The 14,659-nt window shown below is 59.3% G+C and overlaps 1 protein-coding gene across 4 annotated transcripts in view; it reads right to left on the bottom strand.

Annotated features, from left to right (window-relative positions):
- The window catches only part of NEK6 (NIMA related kinase 6), an 88,776-nt gene that overhangs the window by 26,053 nt on the left and 48,064 nt on the right, over positions 1-14,659 (bottom strand). For all 4 annotated transcript variants that reach the window (XM_058524006.1, XM_058524008.1, XM_058524007.1 and 1 more), the window contains exons 3-5: positions 10,246-10,386; positions 8,719-8,781; positions 3,992-4,102 (exon numbers count right to left, since the gene is read on the bottom strand). In XM_058524006.1, the coding sequence (XP_058379989.1) occupies positions 3,992-4,102; positions 8,719-8,781; positions 10,246-10,386 (315 nt within the window). The remainder of the gene's footprint in view (positions 1-3,991; positions 4,103-8,718; positions 8,782-10,245; positions 10,387-14,659) is intronic.

The following is a 14,659-nucleotide window of genomic DNA, read 5'->3' as shown; positions in this document are numbered from 1 at the left end:
GGTTAAACCACAGCTGCCCCACCTCCTCAGGTGGCAAATCTCAGCACACGTGATAGTTAACAAACGCGGCAAGAACCTCAGGAAATGGGCGTGACATTCTCACTCAAAGGCGTCCCAGTTTCAACAGGCATGAATCTATTTCACTTCCTGAAAAAACATTTAATGCTCCAGAAAATAAAACAAAACAAAACAAAAACCACCCAGGCTGCACTGTAAGTAACCAAAGGTCCTGGAGGGATTAAACTGGGAACATGTGTTTGTCCACAGTTCAGATCAACACCCCCCGGGGGCTCCTGCGAGCCAGGCCTGTGGTGGTGGTGGTGATGGTGGGGGTAATGACTCACACACCAGTAACTTGCGTACCAGGTTTCTGTTGAGGAGCTTTTCGCTTCAAGGGACCATCTTCTCCCAAAGCAGCCAGAGGCGAAGTCATGGGCCCATTTGTCAGGGCAGCCGCTCTGGCACAGGGAAGACGGGGACGGACCCAGGAGGCAGTCCTGGCCCGGGAAGGGGCATGGAGTGGAAGATAGCACCTCAGCTAACATCTGCTCAGCACCTGCCACGTGCAGACACTCTGCGGGGCCCTAAGCAGGGATGACTGCACCCATTTTACAGATGAGGAAACTGAGGGCCACACAGTGGCTGGTAAGGGGCAGAGTCACAGCTCAACCCCAGGCGTTCCACCTAAGGAGCCCAAGCTCTTAGTCCACTTCTGACACCAGTAACCACCTCATGAGGGATGGAGCTCAGAGAGGTTCAGGAACCTGCCCAAGGCCACCCAGCTGCAGCAGCAGAGCTGAGATTGGATCCAGGCACCTCCAGCGGTGGGACGGTCACTGGCCTGGCACTAAAGCCCCGTGAGGCTCTTCCGAGGCTCCATCCCAGGAGAGGGACCTCACAGGTCAGCTGCCCCAGGCTCCTGGCACAGACCCCGCAGCACAGGACCCCCACTCCCCGCAGGCCACCCCAGGCCTCCGAGGTGGGCCAGGCTGGAGTGTTATTTTCGCTGTGATGTTAGTTAATGCTCATTACAGCATTTAAGCAGGGACACGCACGGCCGTGAGGGGTGATTTTGTAAATGTCACGTCCTGCAGGCGCCGTGTGGCATTTAGTGGGAAGGCGCAGAGTCTCTGGTGGGTTTCGGGACGGCGGCAGCTCCCGGCTTCACCGTCTGTCGTAAATAATGCCGGCACCGTGGCCATGGTGGCCCTGCTTGGCCCCTGAGGCCATGGGCCCTTGGGACACAGGGCCTGCTGGTCAGCAGCCTCCCAGGCCAGCCTGGTGGGGCAGCCACAGTGGGGCCCCAGGCTGGGGCACCGGCAAGGCCCCTGTTCCCCTCGAAACCCAGAGGCAGCCGGAAAGCGGGGAAGACCAGGGAAAGCGAGCTCCTACCAAGCCCCAGGCACTGTGCAGGGTGCATTACAGATGGGGAAACTGAGGCACAGGGACCCGCCCACGGCCATCCAGCGGGCGTGTCTGACTCCAGGCCCAGGGTCTCTCTCCCGCCCTGCCCTGCCTCTCCCTCTTGTGGGGGGCAGTGCCCAGCCGGGCTCTGCAGGGGAAGGGCCTGGAGCCGCAGCAGAGGGAACAGGCACAGGCCGGGGGAGGGGAGGGGTGAGGGGCGAGCGGCCAGGTGATCACGGGAGGGGAGGCACCGTGCCAGGTGAAGAGGAGGCAGCTCAGAGACAGGACGGCCTGAGGCGCCGGGAAGGCAGGCTGCCGCCGCAGACACCCAGTGGGTGACCGACCTGACCCTGAGCCAGTGTTGGCCTCGGGGAAGCCAGGGAAGGGGCGCAGGGTGAAGGGGAGGGGGGACAGGCAGGCAAACACCCCACTCCAGGCCAGGCACTGGGTGCTGGACACCCACATGCCTCCCTCCTCTCTTTTGGCTGAAGGAGCCTCCCTGGGCCTGTGGTCCCCACACTGCCCTCTCCCGTGCATCCCACGGGACGGGTGGAAACCGAGGTCAGGGAAGGGGGGATTTGATTTGCCCAGTTACCCCGCACCCCCGACTGTCCGACTCCAGCCCTGCTCCACGGACTGAGAGACCACGAGGGGGTCTGGAGTCTAGTGGGGCCGACAGGGTATGGCGCCCACCCCATGGGCCACATTCCAGGGTCTCTCCTCCATCATCTCTGCTCCTCCTCCTGTTCTCCCCGCCTCGCCCCTCCCTCTGCCTGCCATCCAGTCTTTCTTCTAGAACACAAAGCTGACCATGTTTACTCCCTGCCATGAGTCTCAGGAAGCTTCTCGCTGACCTCAGGGCAAGGTCCCAAATCCTCAGCCTGGACCGTGAGGCCCTAGGTGGTCCTCCCCCGCCCCCTCCACACCTCCCTCACCCAGTGCTCTCCTGGACCAAAGTTCTTTGTGGACTCCTGGGTTTCTCATCCCTCTGGGCTCCTGCACAAGCTGTTCTGCCACTAGACTGCGGGTCCCCCTCAGGTCTCCGCTCAGTGTCACCTCCTCCAGGAAGCCTTCCCTGGCTCTTGCAGGCCCTGAACTTGGCTTATTCTTGCTGGCTCGTGACTGATCGGCCACAGGTCTGCCCTCCTGTGGGAAGGCAATCTCCCTGAGGGCAGCGCCACACCAGCAGCACCCCCAGGTCTCGCCAGAGGGGCTGGCATGCAGTGGGTGCTGGCTGCATGTGTGTTCAGCAGAGAACGACACGTGAAGGAGAAACAAAGTGGGGGGCGGGGAGAAGGAAGAACGAAGACATGATAGAGCACATCTGTTCCCACCAGGGACCTGTGCGGAGATTAACATCCCTGCAAATGCATTAATATGTCAACGAAGATATAAAAGCAGGTGATAACAGCTCAAGTAATGCTGCTTCCCACCGACGCCCGTATTCCTAGGAGCCAAATTTCAGAAGAGCAAGCGCCGAACAATTGCTCAATCCCCAGTGCCTGGTGGGAAGGCAGAGAATCCGTGTCTGGTCCTGCTTGCAAGTGTGACCGGGAGCAGGGCGGGGGCTCAGAAGCAGACAGCCTGGGCTGGGGGAGGGAGGCCATGGGAGCCCACAACAGCGGCCTGCAGAGCCGGGTCGAGCCAGCAGGGCAGTGAGGACCTTGAGGGAGAAGCAAGAAGCAGACCTAAGGACTCGGGCCTGGGGGTCCCATTTAGAGGCTGTGCTGCCTCAGGGAGGTGACTAAACCTCTCTGAGCTTTGCTATTTGAGGAGAGCGTAGACTCAGTGAGTGATGCACGTGCTCAGTACGGTTGTGGCCCACAGTAGGTGCTCCATCAGCGGGGCTGTGATGGTCCCACAGTCCAGACTCACGGGTGGGCCTGGTTCTGGGCCCTAGGAAGTGGGGCGAGGGGGATGGAGCGGTGTAGGGGTTGTCGTGGGATGCAGAGCAAGAGCCAGACCCGGTGCTGAGCCTGCCAACTTCTCAGAGACCCCTGGCCTCAGCTGTTATGTGGGAATGAAGATGCCCCTCAAGAGCTGGAGGGGCCCCTGGGAGGTCACCTCGGGGACGATGCCCACTGGAGGGTCCCAGGCTGAGAAACAGAGACCTGGGCCACAGGCATGGCTCTGTCCCCACGTTGCTGGGTATCCTCAGGCAAGTCTCTTAACCTCTCTGGGCTCAGTTTTCCCTTCTGTAAAATGAGGCAGTTGGACCCACAAGACATGTTCCCAGATTCCGTGAGCTGGGTTCTGACCCTAAGTGGGGTTCTATCCCAGCTCCTTCTGTGAGGCAGGTGAAGTGGCCATGAGCCCGTGGGCAGGCTGGGACCGTGGAGGCGGCCAGAGGGGTCCTCTTTGTCCATGGCTGGCCCTCTCCCAGCAAATGGGGATGAAGCCCAAAAGGGCACTCAATGGACCACGGCTGAGGCCTGGGGGCATCGGCAAGCGGGGCTGAGGGACCCCGAGGGGCTGCCTCCATCTGAGGCCAGAGCAGCGAGGAACTCAGGCTGAGGAGGGGCTGCCTGACCCCGGGATCCCCGTGTCCGGGCCACCCCTAGACCCCCTCCTCCCACCAGGCCCTCACCTTGATCATCTGGGAGAGGTCGCCCGCGTCGGCCAGCTCCAGCACAATGTTCAGCTCGTTGTCCTCGATAAACGAGTCCAGGTACTTGATGATGTTTGGATGGTTCAGTTGCTGCCCAAAGAGAGACAGAGAGGAGGCGGGACCAATAAGTGAGGGTACAGCGCCGTGCCTGTCCCACGCTGGCACCCAGCCGGCACCCGGCATTTGCTGGAGAGGTGAGTGCCTTGGGGGAAAGGCCTGCGCTTGGGAGTCGGACAGACCAGGGTGACATTGGGAAAGCCATTTTGTATCCCTGAGCCTCAGTTTCCTCATCTGTAAAACGGGCATAATGTTTGGAAGAGGAGTTGTGAAGATTAGATGGGAAAAGACCCTTGAAATGTGTACAGGGTACAGTGAGCGTACAGAGCTAAGACTCAGTAGATGCTTGTGGAATTGATCCTCCTCTTCCTCCTCCTCCTCCTCACCTCCCATGACCCTCCATGGCAGGGCCAGGCCCCTACCGCTCTGTTGCTGTGCTCTGCTCGCCTGCAGCTGGTACTCAGAGGTGTCTGTCTCCTTCCTCCTTCCTTCCCACCCTGTCTCATTTTCTGAGCCACCCCTTCAGTGCTGAAGCCCTGTCCTGGCCTGACCACCAGGGCGTGTGTTTGCTGCGGTTGTGTGTGGAGCCTGGGCAGGACAGCACCCCTCTGGCTGGAAGTCACCCCCTGCAGGCTAAGAGGAGACCCTGGCAACTATTTATCACTGAAATGGACTGCTTATACCACAATGACTCCAGGATGTGGGAAAGCAGAGGGGACTCAAATATTCTGTCATAGTGTGGTTGGCCCATCCACGGGGGCTCCTGTCAGCTGACAATCAGAGGCCACTTTAGAGCATGTTTTCTAAAAGGCCCAGAAGTTGCTCGGAGAGGGACGCATACCTACGCTGCATGCTGATCTGTGCCTGTCCTTGGATTCTAAACTGAGGGGGGGCAGACATCACACAGCTCAGCCAGCCCCCATTCCCCGCCCTCGATGGGTGGGCACCCCTCAATAGGCCCCCAGGGGCCACAGGTGGCCTCTGCTATTGACCCCAGCTCCTCTTCACGTGTCTGCCCCTCCCTCGACACCCACCAGGTCCCCCCAGAGACTGACTGCACTCTGCCCCGGGGCCCACTGCCTGTCCGAGTCCTCAGGCCCCCTGTTCCTGCCAGCCCCTTGGCCAGCAATGGCCCGTCTCGCAGGGCTGTCCTGCTGGGCTGCCCAGCAAACGCTGTATTACAGTTTTAGCTTTTACGTTTAGGTCTATGATCTGTTTCAATCTTTGTGTACGGCGTGAGGTAGGGGTCAAGGCTCACTTCTGTCCCTTTGGATGTCCAGTTTTCCCAGCCCCCCGGAAGGAAAGTCTTCCCTTTGTCCACTGTATTTGCCTTTGTCAAAAATCCCCTTCCCCAGACTTTGTTCTGAGGTCTCACTAGAGCTAACACTGGCCATCCCATCAGCTGCCCTCAGCACACATCACTTTCCATAGAGATGCTTTTCATTTACTAAAAAAGTATCAAAGTAAGTGAATGGAAAGTTGAAAATGCTTTAAAATCTCTAAAGCACGTTACGAAGCGCTGGCGTTGTTGCCATTATCATAAATGAGAACGCCCTGTTTCTTCACCCCCCTCTTGGACCTCACCTCATTACTTCACAAGGAAATCTCACCCCCTCTCAGGGAGGGCTCCCCGAAACCCACCCAGGTCATCGGTGGTCTGGGCATCATAGTTTTTCAAATGAGTTGGAAAAATTAGAGAGGGACTTGGGTGGGAATTACAGTTTCTGTCGAGGGGGCTCTTCCCCCGAAGTGCTGGCTCCTGGGAGAGGAGGAGGCGGTGCCTCTCGCCACTCCTGGGAGGGTCTGAGGCCGGGAGGTGGAGCAAGTCCCCCTTCAAACACCGGGTCAGTCCACAAGGCAGAGGCTGGGGCAGACAGGGGCCCCAAAGTCAACTGGGGAAACCCCTGAGGCCTGGAGGGGGAAGGGACTGGCCCCGGGCCCAAGCTGAGCCCAGACGCTGGTCCAGGGACCAGGGACCGTCGTCCACCTGGAGTCCACTTCTCAGCCTGCGGCCTCTTGGTGAGCCCAGCTGGGTCGGAAAGGGAACACGCTTGGGCCAGGAGCATGGGAAGTGCTCCAAAGATGTGAGTGGTTGGGTTTTGGCTGGCGGTGGTTTGTGAGTGGGGGAGGAGCAGCTGCGGGAGGCGAGGGTGCCCTACTTTGGCTTCATGTATCGGGGGTTCATGACAGAACTGCACCTCAAGATTCATCTCAGTGCGGCTCCTCCTGGCGGCCCCGGCCATCCTCTCCCTCTCTCATGCCCCACAATCCATGCCCACCCTCTCCTGAGGCTACATCACGAAGATCTGGTCACCTCTCTCCCACCAGACTTGGAGCTCCACGGGCTGGGGTTGTCCCTGAGGCCCAGGGTCAGGCTGGCGTGGTGGTGGCTGCTGGGGGATGGACAACGGCCAGAGGGAAGGAAGGCAGAGGGGACACTAAAGGGCCCATCAATGTAAGGTCCCCTCTTTGAATCTCCGCTGTCAGGCCTCGCTCCCTTGCACTCGGGGCCTCTCCGGGACCTGACACAGAATGAGTCTGTCTGTCTAGAATCTGTCTTCCCACTGGGCTGCATCCCCTGTGTCTAGCACTCAGTGCTCAAAAATTGTGCTGAACACATGAATCCATGAATCCACGCCTGCATTCCAACAGGGCCGCCTTCCTGCCCACGGCCGGCAGCCTCTGCAGCGCAGGTTTTGGGTTTTGGGTCCTGGAATGGGCGGTATGAACGATGTCGTCCAGTGGCCCCTCTGAGAACTGTGTCCTTTGTTTTGTAGGAAACACCTCGTGCCCTTGCATATCCTGTTAACCTAACCTGGGCAGGCCGGGGAGCAGGACTGGCATTCTGGAAGGAGCCCACATTGCCTGGCAGAGGTTATAACCCTGAGGACAAAGGCTGCCTCTGACATACCAGGCGCTGCGCTGAGCCCTTCTCACTGATTCCCCGACACCTCTGAGGACAGCACTGTTGTCATCACTCCCTTTTACACAGGAGGAAAACTCAGGAAGCCCTGAGAGGTCAACAGCTTGCCCACGGCCACACAGCTAGTGAGTGAGGGGTGTGACCACCTCCGAAGCCCACGGTGGACGGCACTTGGCTGCCTGGGGAGGACAGAACCCCTCCCACAGGCCCAGTTCATGCCACGCTGGGCCTGTTCCACTGAAGGGGCTGCAATCGCACATTCTGCACCCAGCGACCCAGGACAGGGGCCACCCCAGCGAGTGCTCACAAGTCACATCTGGCCACTTCCCCCCAGCTCTCAGCCACTTCAGGGGCTCCTCTGTTCTTCTCATGTTCAAGTCTCGCGTTCTGAGTGTGGCATTCGAGGCCACCACGCTTCACCCCCCAGTCCACACTGTGGGGTTCTTCAGCAGGCTCACCGCAGCCTTCCAGATTCCGGGACGGGACCCTGGCCTCTGCGGGGTTTCTCCTGGGCTCCCCGGCCCCTGAGTTGGCCGGCATCACCCCAGACAGTCACCATCAGCTGCCCACCCATTCCCCCACGGCCTAGGGGTCCCCGAGGACAGGACTGAGAGCCTAGGGCTGGGCCCAGTGGAATAAACCGCTAATCTGAAATCCCGCAGCTGTGGCTTCGGCAGGCGTCTCTGCGATCGGCAGCCCCACTTTACCGAAAACTGCTGAGCCAGCTGTCTCTGTTTCGTGGGAAGGGAGTGAGTGCCTACTGTGTGCTCACCTGCACCAGGCCCTCTTCAAATACTACTGGATTTAATCCTCCCTCTCCGCCTCATCTCACCATTGAGCAGATGGGCAAACTGAGGCTCCGGGAGGTTACGTCGCTTGCTTAATGTCACACAGCTCGGAAATGAAGACATTAGGATTTGAACCCAGGCCTCCAAAGCCCGCACCTTTCCTCCTCCTCCGTCACCTCTGAGATCCCAGGCAGAACTGTGAGCCTGGGGAGTAGGGAGGGATCCCCAGGAAAGAGTAGCTCCAGGCTGGGGCCAAGTCTAGTCCAGAAAGTTCTGTTATCTCTGACTCTGGGGAAGCCAATGGGGAAGCCAGCGGGAAAGAGGAAAAGGACAAAGGACGACCACAAACCGCCCCCACCTGGACAGGCCCTGGCAAGTTGTCTGTCCTTCATACAACCCCGTCCAGTAAGCCCACCTCTGGCTGAACCAAGGACTTTTGCCCATGGAGGGACCCGTCGCCAGTTGTGCATCCCGCCTCCTCCTTGTGGGAGGCCTGGGAAGGGCCCAAAAGGATGACAACCCCGGGGCCCCTCCAGCACCAGGAGCCCTGGGCTACACACTTGGCTTTAATCCTCCCCAGCACCCCAGGCTGGCTCTGCTGTCTCGCCTGCAGGGAGCGTCTCTTGTACCGCAGTGATTTGGGTGCCCTCTGGGGGAAGGACTTCAGTGCCTGGCACTGCCCTCTACAAGCAGGACTGACATGGGGCTAGGACAGGCAGTCTGGGGGCACCGTGAGGCCTGTACACTGGTCAGGGGGCAGAGGTGAGGCGGGGTCCACGCCCACGCGGCTACGAGAAAACGAACGAGCTGCTGTCCACAAAAGGGCGTCGTTTCTGAACCTAACGGGCTATGGGTTGTGATGGCCATGACATAGCCCAGCCTGGGGACCAGGCCACTTTGACGAAGCGAGGGGCTCCTGCTTGGCCCAGGGCACTCACCTTCAGGAGGCCGATCTCCTTGACACAGTCTTGCCTGGCCTTGGCGTCCATCATCTCGAATATCTTGGGTGAGAGGAAAAAGAGAAAGAGTGGTTAAAACCCAGCGCCCCCGCCAGGAGCCACAAGGACGGGGACTCCAGGCCTGGGTCTCCCACCTCCTCGCCGACGGACGCTCGTGAGGACAACGGTTCCCTTACTGGGCGCCCACCACGTGCCAAGGGCTGTGCTGACCACTTTACGCCGAACCCTCACGGTGACTCCCAGGAGGCAGGAGTTACTGTCGCCGACTTACAGAGGAGACCGAGGCCCAGGGAAGCCCAGTGACTTGCTGAGGTCACACACTGGTACATGGCAGGCCAGGAAACACGCTCAGAGCCTCAGTCTTCACCTCTGCAAATGGGGCCAATAGCTCGACCTCACAGGGTGGCCGTGTGGCCCGAGTAAGATGTGGGCACAGCACGCAGCCCCGTGCCCCCTCCCACCCCTGCCCTGCTAGAGCTCCTTCAGTGCAGGTCCTCCCAGGTGCTTCCTACTTATTTCCAAGGAGCCCTCCTTGGAAGACGAAGAGCAGAAATGGGCCTTTTCTGAACAGAGGAGCCATCTCTCCTCCAGCGATCTGGGGCTGCACGGTTCACAGATCAACGAGGAAACCATCACCCCGGTGGGCTCCAAGCCAGAGTTCTTCGCCATCTCCCCACCCCGTGACTGCGTCTGAGCTGCCTTCGCTCTCCTGGGCCTCCCCTGCCCAGGCTGTTCATCTCATTCTTTAAGGACAAACGAGCAAATCGAGGGCCGCAGGCAGCTCTGCCGGAGGATTTAAAGCTGTTTCCTGCAGCAAAGCCACGCGCAAACGGGCCCCGTGGCTCTCGCCGAAGTGCTTCCTCTGCTGCTTAAAACTGTCTGCTTGACCCTCCTCCTCCATTTAGGAGGGACACGGAGGTCGGGAAGGACGCTCAAGCCCAGAACCAGCCAGCGAGTGCAGGCCCCAGGGTCAGTCGGACGCGGATCTGAGCTCGGCTGCCCCTTCGCTCACTCTGTGGGCCCGGAGAGTTATTCACGTCTCCACACTGTTTTCCTCATCTGAAAAACAGGATGGTAATCCCCACACGCAGGACTGCTGTCAGCGTTCTCTGAGCTCCCGGCACCACCAGCAGACAGCAGGTGCTCGGCGCACGCTCATCTGTCCTTTCCTTACGACTCACAATGAGCGTTCACAGACACGGAGTCCACCTGACTCTTTCCACAGCCCAGTGAGGTGGGTACTAACCTCCCTCATTTATAGAGGGAGGGGAGGGCAGCGAGGGGAGGGGAGGGCAGCGAGGGGAGGGGAGGGCAGCGAGGGGAGGGGAGGGCAGCGAGGGGAGGGGAGGGGAGCGAGGGGAGGGGAGGGCAGCGAGGGGAGGGGAGGGCAGCGAGGGGAGGGGAGGGCAGCGAGGGGAGGGGAGGGCCTGGCCCAGGGCCACAATGTTTAGACACAGAAGCCGGCTCCTGCAGTGCAGCTCTGACCCCCCAGGGTCGTGGGCTCACCTGCACCTTCTTCAGAGCCACCGTCTTCCTGTCCAGCAGGCAGGTCGCCTTGTACACCTCGCTGAACTGCCCTCGGCCTATCTTCTTCTCGATCTGGAAGTCTGCCAGCGAGCAGCGGAAAGACAGGACATTTGGGTGCCTCTGGAGGGGAGGGACAGAGGGCATCAGTGAGCAGCCAGGCTAGAGCGGAGGGCCTGGCGCTGGGCGGCTGGGGACCCGGGGGCCGCTGCCCCTTCCAGAACCCCAGCCACCCCAGCAATGCCCTCTAAGGTGCAGGAGGGACTTTGGTCACCAACCCCTATCAGAGCCTCCACGGCCCTTCTCGGGGCTCTCCAGAGCCCTCCACCTGATCCTCGCAACGACCCCACTCTGCAGATGAGACACCGAGGCCGCCCACTGGTTTCCTCCATGGCACTATTGCCATCCTCCAGTATCTGATCCCTCGGGAGTTTGCTCGTTTCTGTCTGTCTCCAGCCCCCAGAAGGCTGGCCTGGTGGGGCCAGGGCCTCGCCCACCTTGTCCACTCCTGAATCCTTTATGCCCAGGTGGGAGCTGCCAAGGAGAGCAGGTGCAATAAACGTCTGAAGGAGTGATGTGAAGTGCCTGGCCAAGGTCACACAGCTCGGGGGAGGCCTTGCAGGGTCTCACTAGCCCTCCAGCCCTCCATATGTAACCCCCAACCCTGACCCTGCAAGTTATCCTAAGAAGTGGCAACTTCCCTCCTGGGGAGGCCATTCCCATCTCAGAGATGAGAAAACGGGTTGAATTTGAAGCCTCACATTCTGAGCCCGTTCTTTGGATAAACTGCCCCTTTTATGGTGACGAGAAGAATCCAGAGGCTTCATGATGCCTCTCCAGGGACCAGCATTGAAACCCAGGGTTAAGCTATAGGACCTGCCCAGGGATGGAGCCACCAGGTGAGGCAGCCTTGGCCAGGTGCCTCCCCCACCCCCAGCACGTGCTACTGGGGAGGAAAGGAGAGGGGGAGGATCCGACGCTGGAAGGGAGAGGAGACGGGAAGAGGACGCCACGCCTCTGGTCTGCCCCTTGTCAGCCTGGAGAGAAGGGCCCTGTTGTCGCCATGTGACAGATGAGGCAACTGAGGCCCAGGGGGCCGGCCCTGCCCCCGTCACACCACATCCAGACTCCCCCAATGGTTTTGGGTAGAGACCTGCTCTCCCTCCTGCTCCTGCCCCCACTTGCCACGCTGGGGTAGGGGATCCCCGACACTGGGGACCCCCCCAGCTGTGTGGTGACACAAGACAGGGTTTCGGTCATCGCTGGATGCCTCACACGTGGTAGGTGTGCAGAAATGTTTGTGGAGTTCAGTTTGCGGTGGTGGGGGGGGGGTTGCCGAGAAACACTGAGAGCCGTTGAAGCGGGAGCAGCGGCTGAATCTGCTGATGCAAACATGCCTCTTCCGGACCTGGGTCGGAAGCGTCCAAGAGGGTGGAAGATCACGTGTTTTATTGGGCTGCATTCTGGAACTCTCCCTCACCTGGAATACCAACGTTTAGACCAATAGCCCTGGAAGAAGCCTTGGGAACCTGGTGTGACTGGGAGTCGAGTGTAGGGCCGGTGGCCTGGGGTGCCAGCTGGTGACCTTGGGTAGTTACACAGCCACTCTGTGCCTCAGTTCCCCCATCTGTGAGGTGGGGTAACAGAAGCATGCATGTCCCAGAGGGTCGCTGTGAGGATCATAGGAGAGCGCAGAGCCCGCACACAGTCGGTGCTCAGTGGCTGCTGTTGTTACTGACAGGCGTGGGCCCGGAGCAGCTACTCCCCGGCCCCCGCTCCCAGCAGAGGCCTAGCTTTGTGCCAAGGAAACCCTATCAGGCCCCCTCCTACCAGGAGTGAGGGATGGAAGTCCACGAAATCCTGCTGCCTCCTTCCCTCCGCAGGATAAAAGGTGGGCCGACCGTGACCCTGAAGTCTTGAAGCACAATTACCTCCCGCGGTTGGAGATGTGAAGACGCTCCTGCCTGGGGAGCCGAGTGGGAGGGAGGGCTGGTGGAGGAGGAAGCCGATGGTCTCTTCCACCATGTGTGCTGTCTATCAGGTAAGTTCTTTAGGGACAGCAATTAACCCACCTAGATACTGAGTGCCCACCAAAGAGCGAGCAAGCATTTACTGAGCACTTACTGCATGCGGGCACCACGCAGAGTGCTTCCCATGACCCTGTGAGTAGATGTCACTGCTGTCGCCATTTTAGGAAACTGCGGCTCAGAGGGGAGGCAGTGACCCGCTCCAGTCCCCGTGGGGAGAAACAGCAGGGCTGGGATTTGAACTCGGGACTGGGGACCCCGGAGCCTGCGCCCTTTGCACTGTACCATGTGACCTCCCAACTGAGATTCCACCTCTACGTTTCCTTCAGGCCCCCTCGACTAGCAGGCCGACACTTCCTGTTTCAGCCCCGCTTCTTTCAGCTGCCTGAGCCCCACTCGTCCCCCGACCACGGGCCTCTCCAAAGGTGGGCCCCCCAAAAGTGAGCAAATGCTCGGGGCACGTTTGTTGAATGACACAACGGAACACCCTCAAAACAGCCTGGCGCACAGTGTGACTTCATGACCCAGCTACTGTCACTTCTATGAGTGCAGCCGAAATCACACATCCTGGGAAAAAGGCGACCTTCTGGGCACTTGCAGGAATCACATGTACTCATGAAAATACTGACAAGCTGTCATGTATTAGGCGCCTACTACATACGCGTCAGTTACTGTACTAGCTGCTTAGACAGATTTTATCTCCTAACACCCTGTAAATCAAGGCTTATTAATCCCATTTTATAAATAAGGGAACTGAGGCTAGTCAGTGGGGAGCTGGGACTTGAACTCCCTGATGAGCCAGAGCCAGCCACACTGCCAGGTGACATGGGGTGTCACCTGGGCCTCAGTTTCCCCTCTGGTACAGAGAAGGGTTTGGAGGATGTGACTAAGGGTCCTCACTCTGGGAACACTGGGCTTCTTCTGTGACGAGCAGGAAGTTGGCTGGGGTCCCTGCACTCTCTGCCACCCCAGGGATGTGCCCCGCAGGCCATGCTGCCCAGCTCCACAGCCGCCTGGAAGCTCCCAGAGGACACGGGTGACATCCCAGCTGGCATGGCTTCGACTCCAGCTGCGCATCTACATATGCAATGGCCCAGACTGCATTTCCCGTCACAACCTACTCGACCTCATTAGAGGAAGGAGCTCCTGGCGGGGCATGTTACAGGCAGCAGCACCGTGGCGGGGGGCACAGTCAGACAGGCTCTGGGGGCCACCACTGCCCTTGCAGGGGTTGGGATGGGCCCCTGTCCCTGGGACACGGGGCTCCTGGGCACAGCTGCCTGAGCCAGCCGAGTCCCAACCCTGATTTAACTCAGGGGCTCTGAGTGGAAAAGAAAAAGGTGAACTGAGTTCTTGCCCCAAAAGGCCAGGCCCCTTTCTGTTGCCACCTCCAAGGTCTGTCTCTGGTCCTGGGCCAGCCGAGTGAGGTCATCCACAAGGCAGGGACGAGGGGACGTTAGTAACACCAGCCCCAGGATTTCCCTGAGGGTTCCGGGAGACGAAGTTGGTGGAAAGGGCCCGTGGAGCTCGAAACTGAGGGCAAACGTGGGGCTGGCCCCAGAACGGCTCGCATGATGGCGGCTCCAACAGTAACAATCCTGACGGCCTTTCCGAAAACTGCTCATGGAATGCTTACCGTCCCCTGTTTCTTCTGGGACCCCATGCTGGCTCCTGGGGAAAATAAACACAATTCCTGGGGCACAGGTTGGCAGAGGGGTGACCCCCGCTCTGGCTCTGTCAGTTGAGACACTGACACTGGGGCCCAGAGGCTTGGGTTCAAATCCCGGCTCTGCCACTTCCTGGCTGTGGGCCATGGGCAAGCCCTCTGGGTCTCAGTTTCCTCGTCTGTACAGCAGAAATAATGATGGTGCCCCCTTCAGAGGGGTGCTGGGGGTTAAATAAGGAACGAAAGCACTTAGGAGAGGGCCTGGCATGTAGGAAATGCTCTGTATTTGTTGTTGTTATTATTATTGGTACTCGCATTGGAGGGTGTCTGTAGAACGGCTGCACCTACTTCCTAGGGGGCAGGGGATGAGCCAACGCAGGGTGTGCACAGCACCTGGCCTGATGGGTGCCCGGCCCAGGGAACAAGCACAGGGAGTTCTCAGCTGCTGTTATCAACATCACCACTGTCCCCACCCCACCGAGGGTCTGCACTGGGCATAATTCCAGCTCTCAGCTGTTTAGCTGTGAAAATGCAAATGAATTTTAAAATATAAGATAAGATCCATGACATACTGTTTGCTTAACACTCACGATGCTGGATGCCATGCTGGGTGTTTAAAGTATACCAGCTCACTGAATCTTCACGGCCCCATTTCACAGACGAGGAAACTGAGGCTCAGAGAGGTCATTTACCCAACGTCACC

The sequence above is a fragment of the Diceros bicornis genome, chromosome 28, assembly GCF_020826845.1.
Source record: "Diceros bicornis minor isolate mBicDic1 chromosome 28, mDicBic1.mat.cur, whole genome shotgun sequence".
Taxonomy (NCBI): domain Eukaryota; kingdom Metazoa; phylum Chordata; class Mammalia; order Perissodactyla; family Rhinocerotidae; genus Diceros; species Diceros bicornis.
The sequence above is the reverse complement of the archived record's forward strand: the minus strand, read 5'-3'. Positions and strand labels throughout refer to the sequence as shown.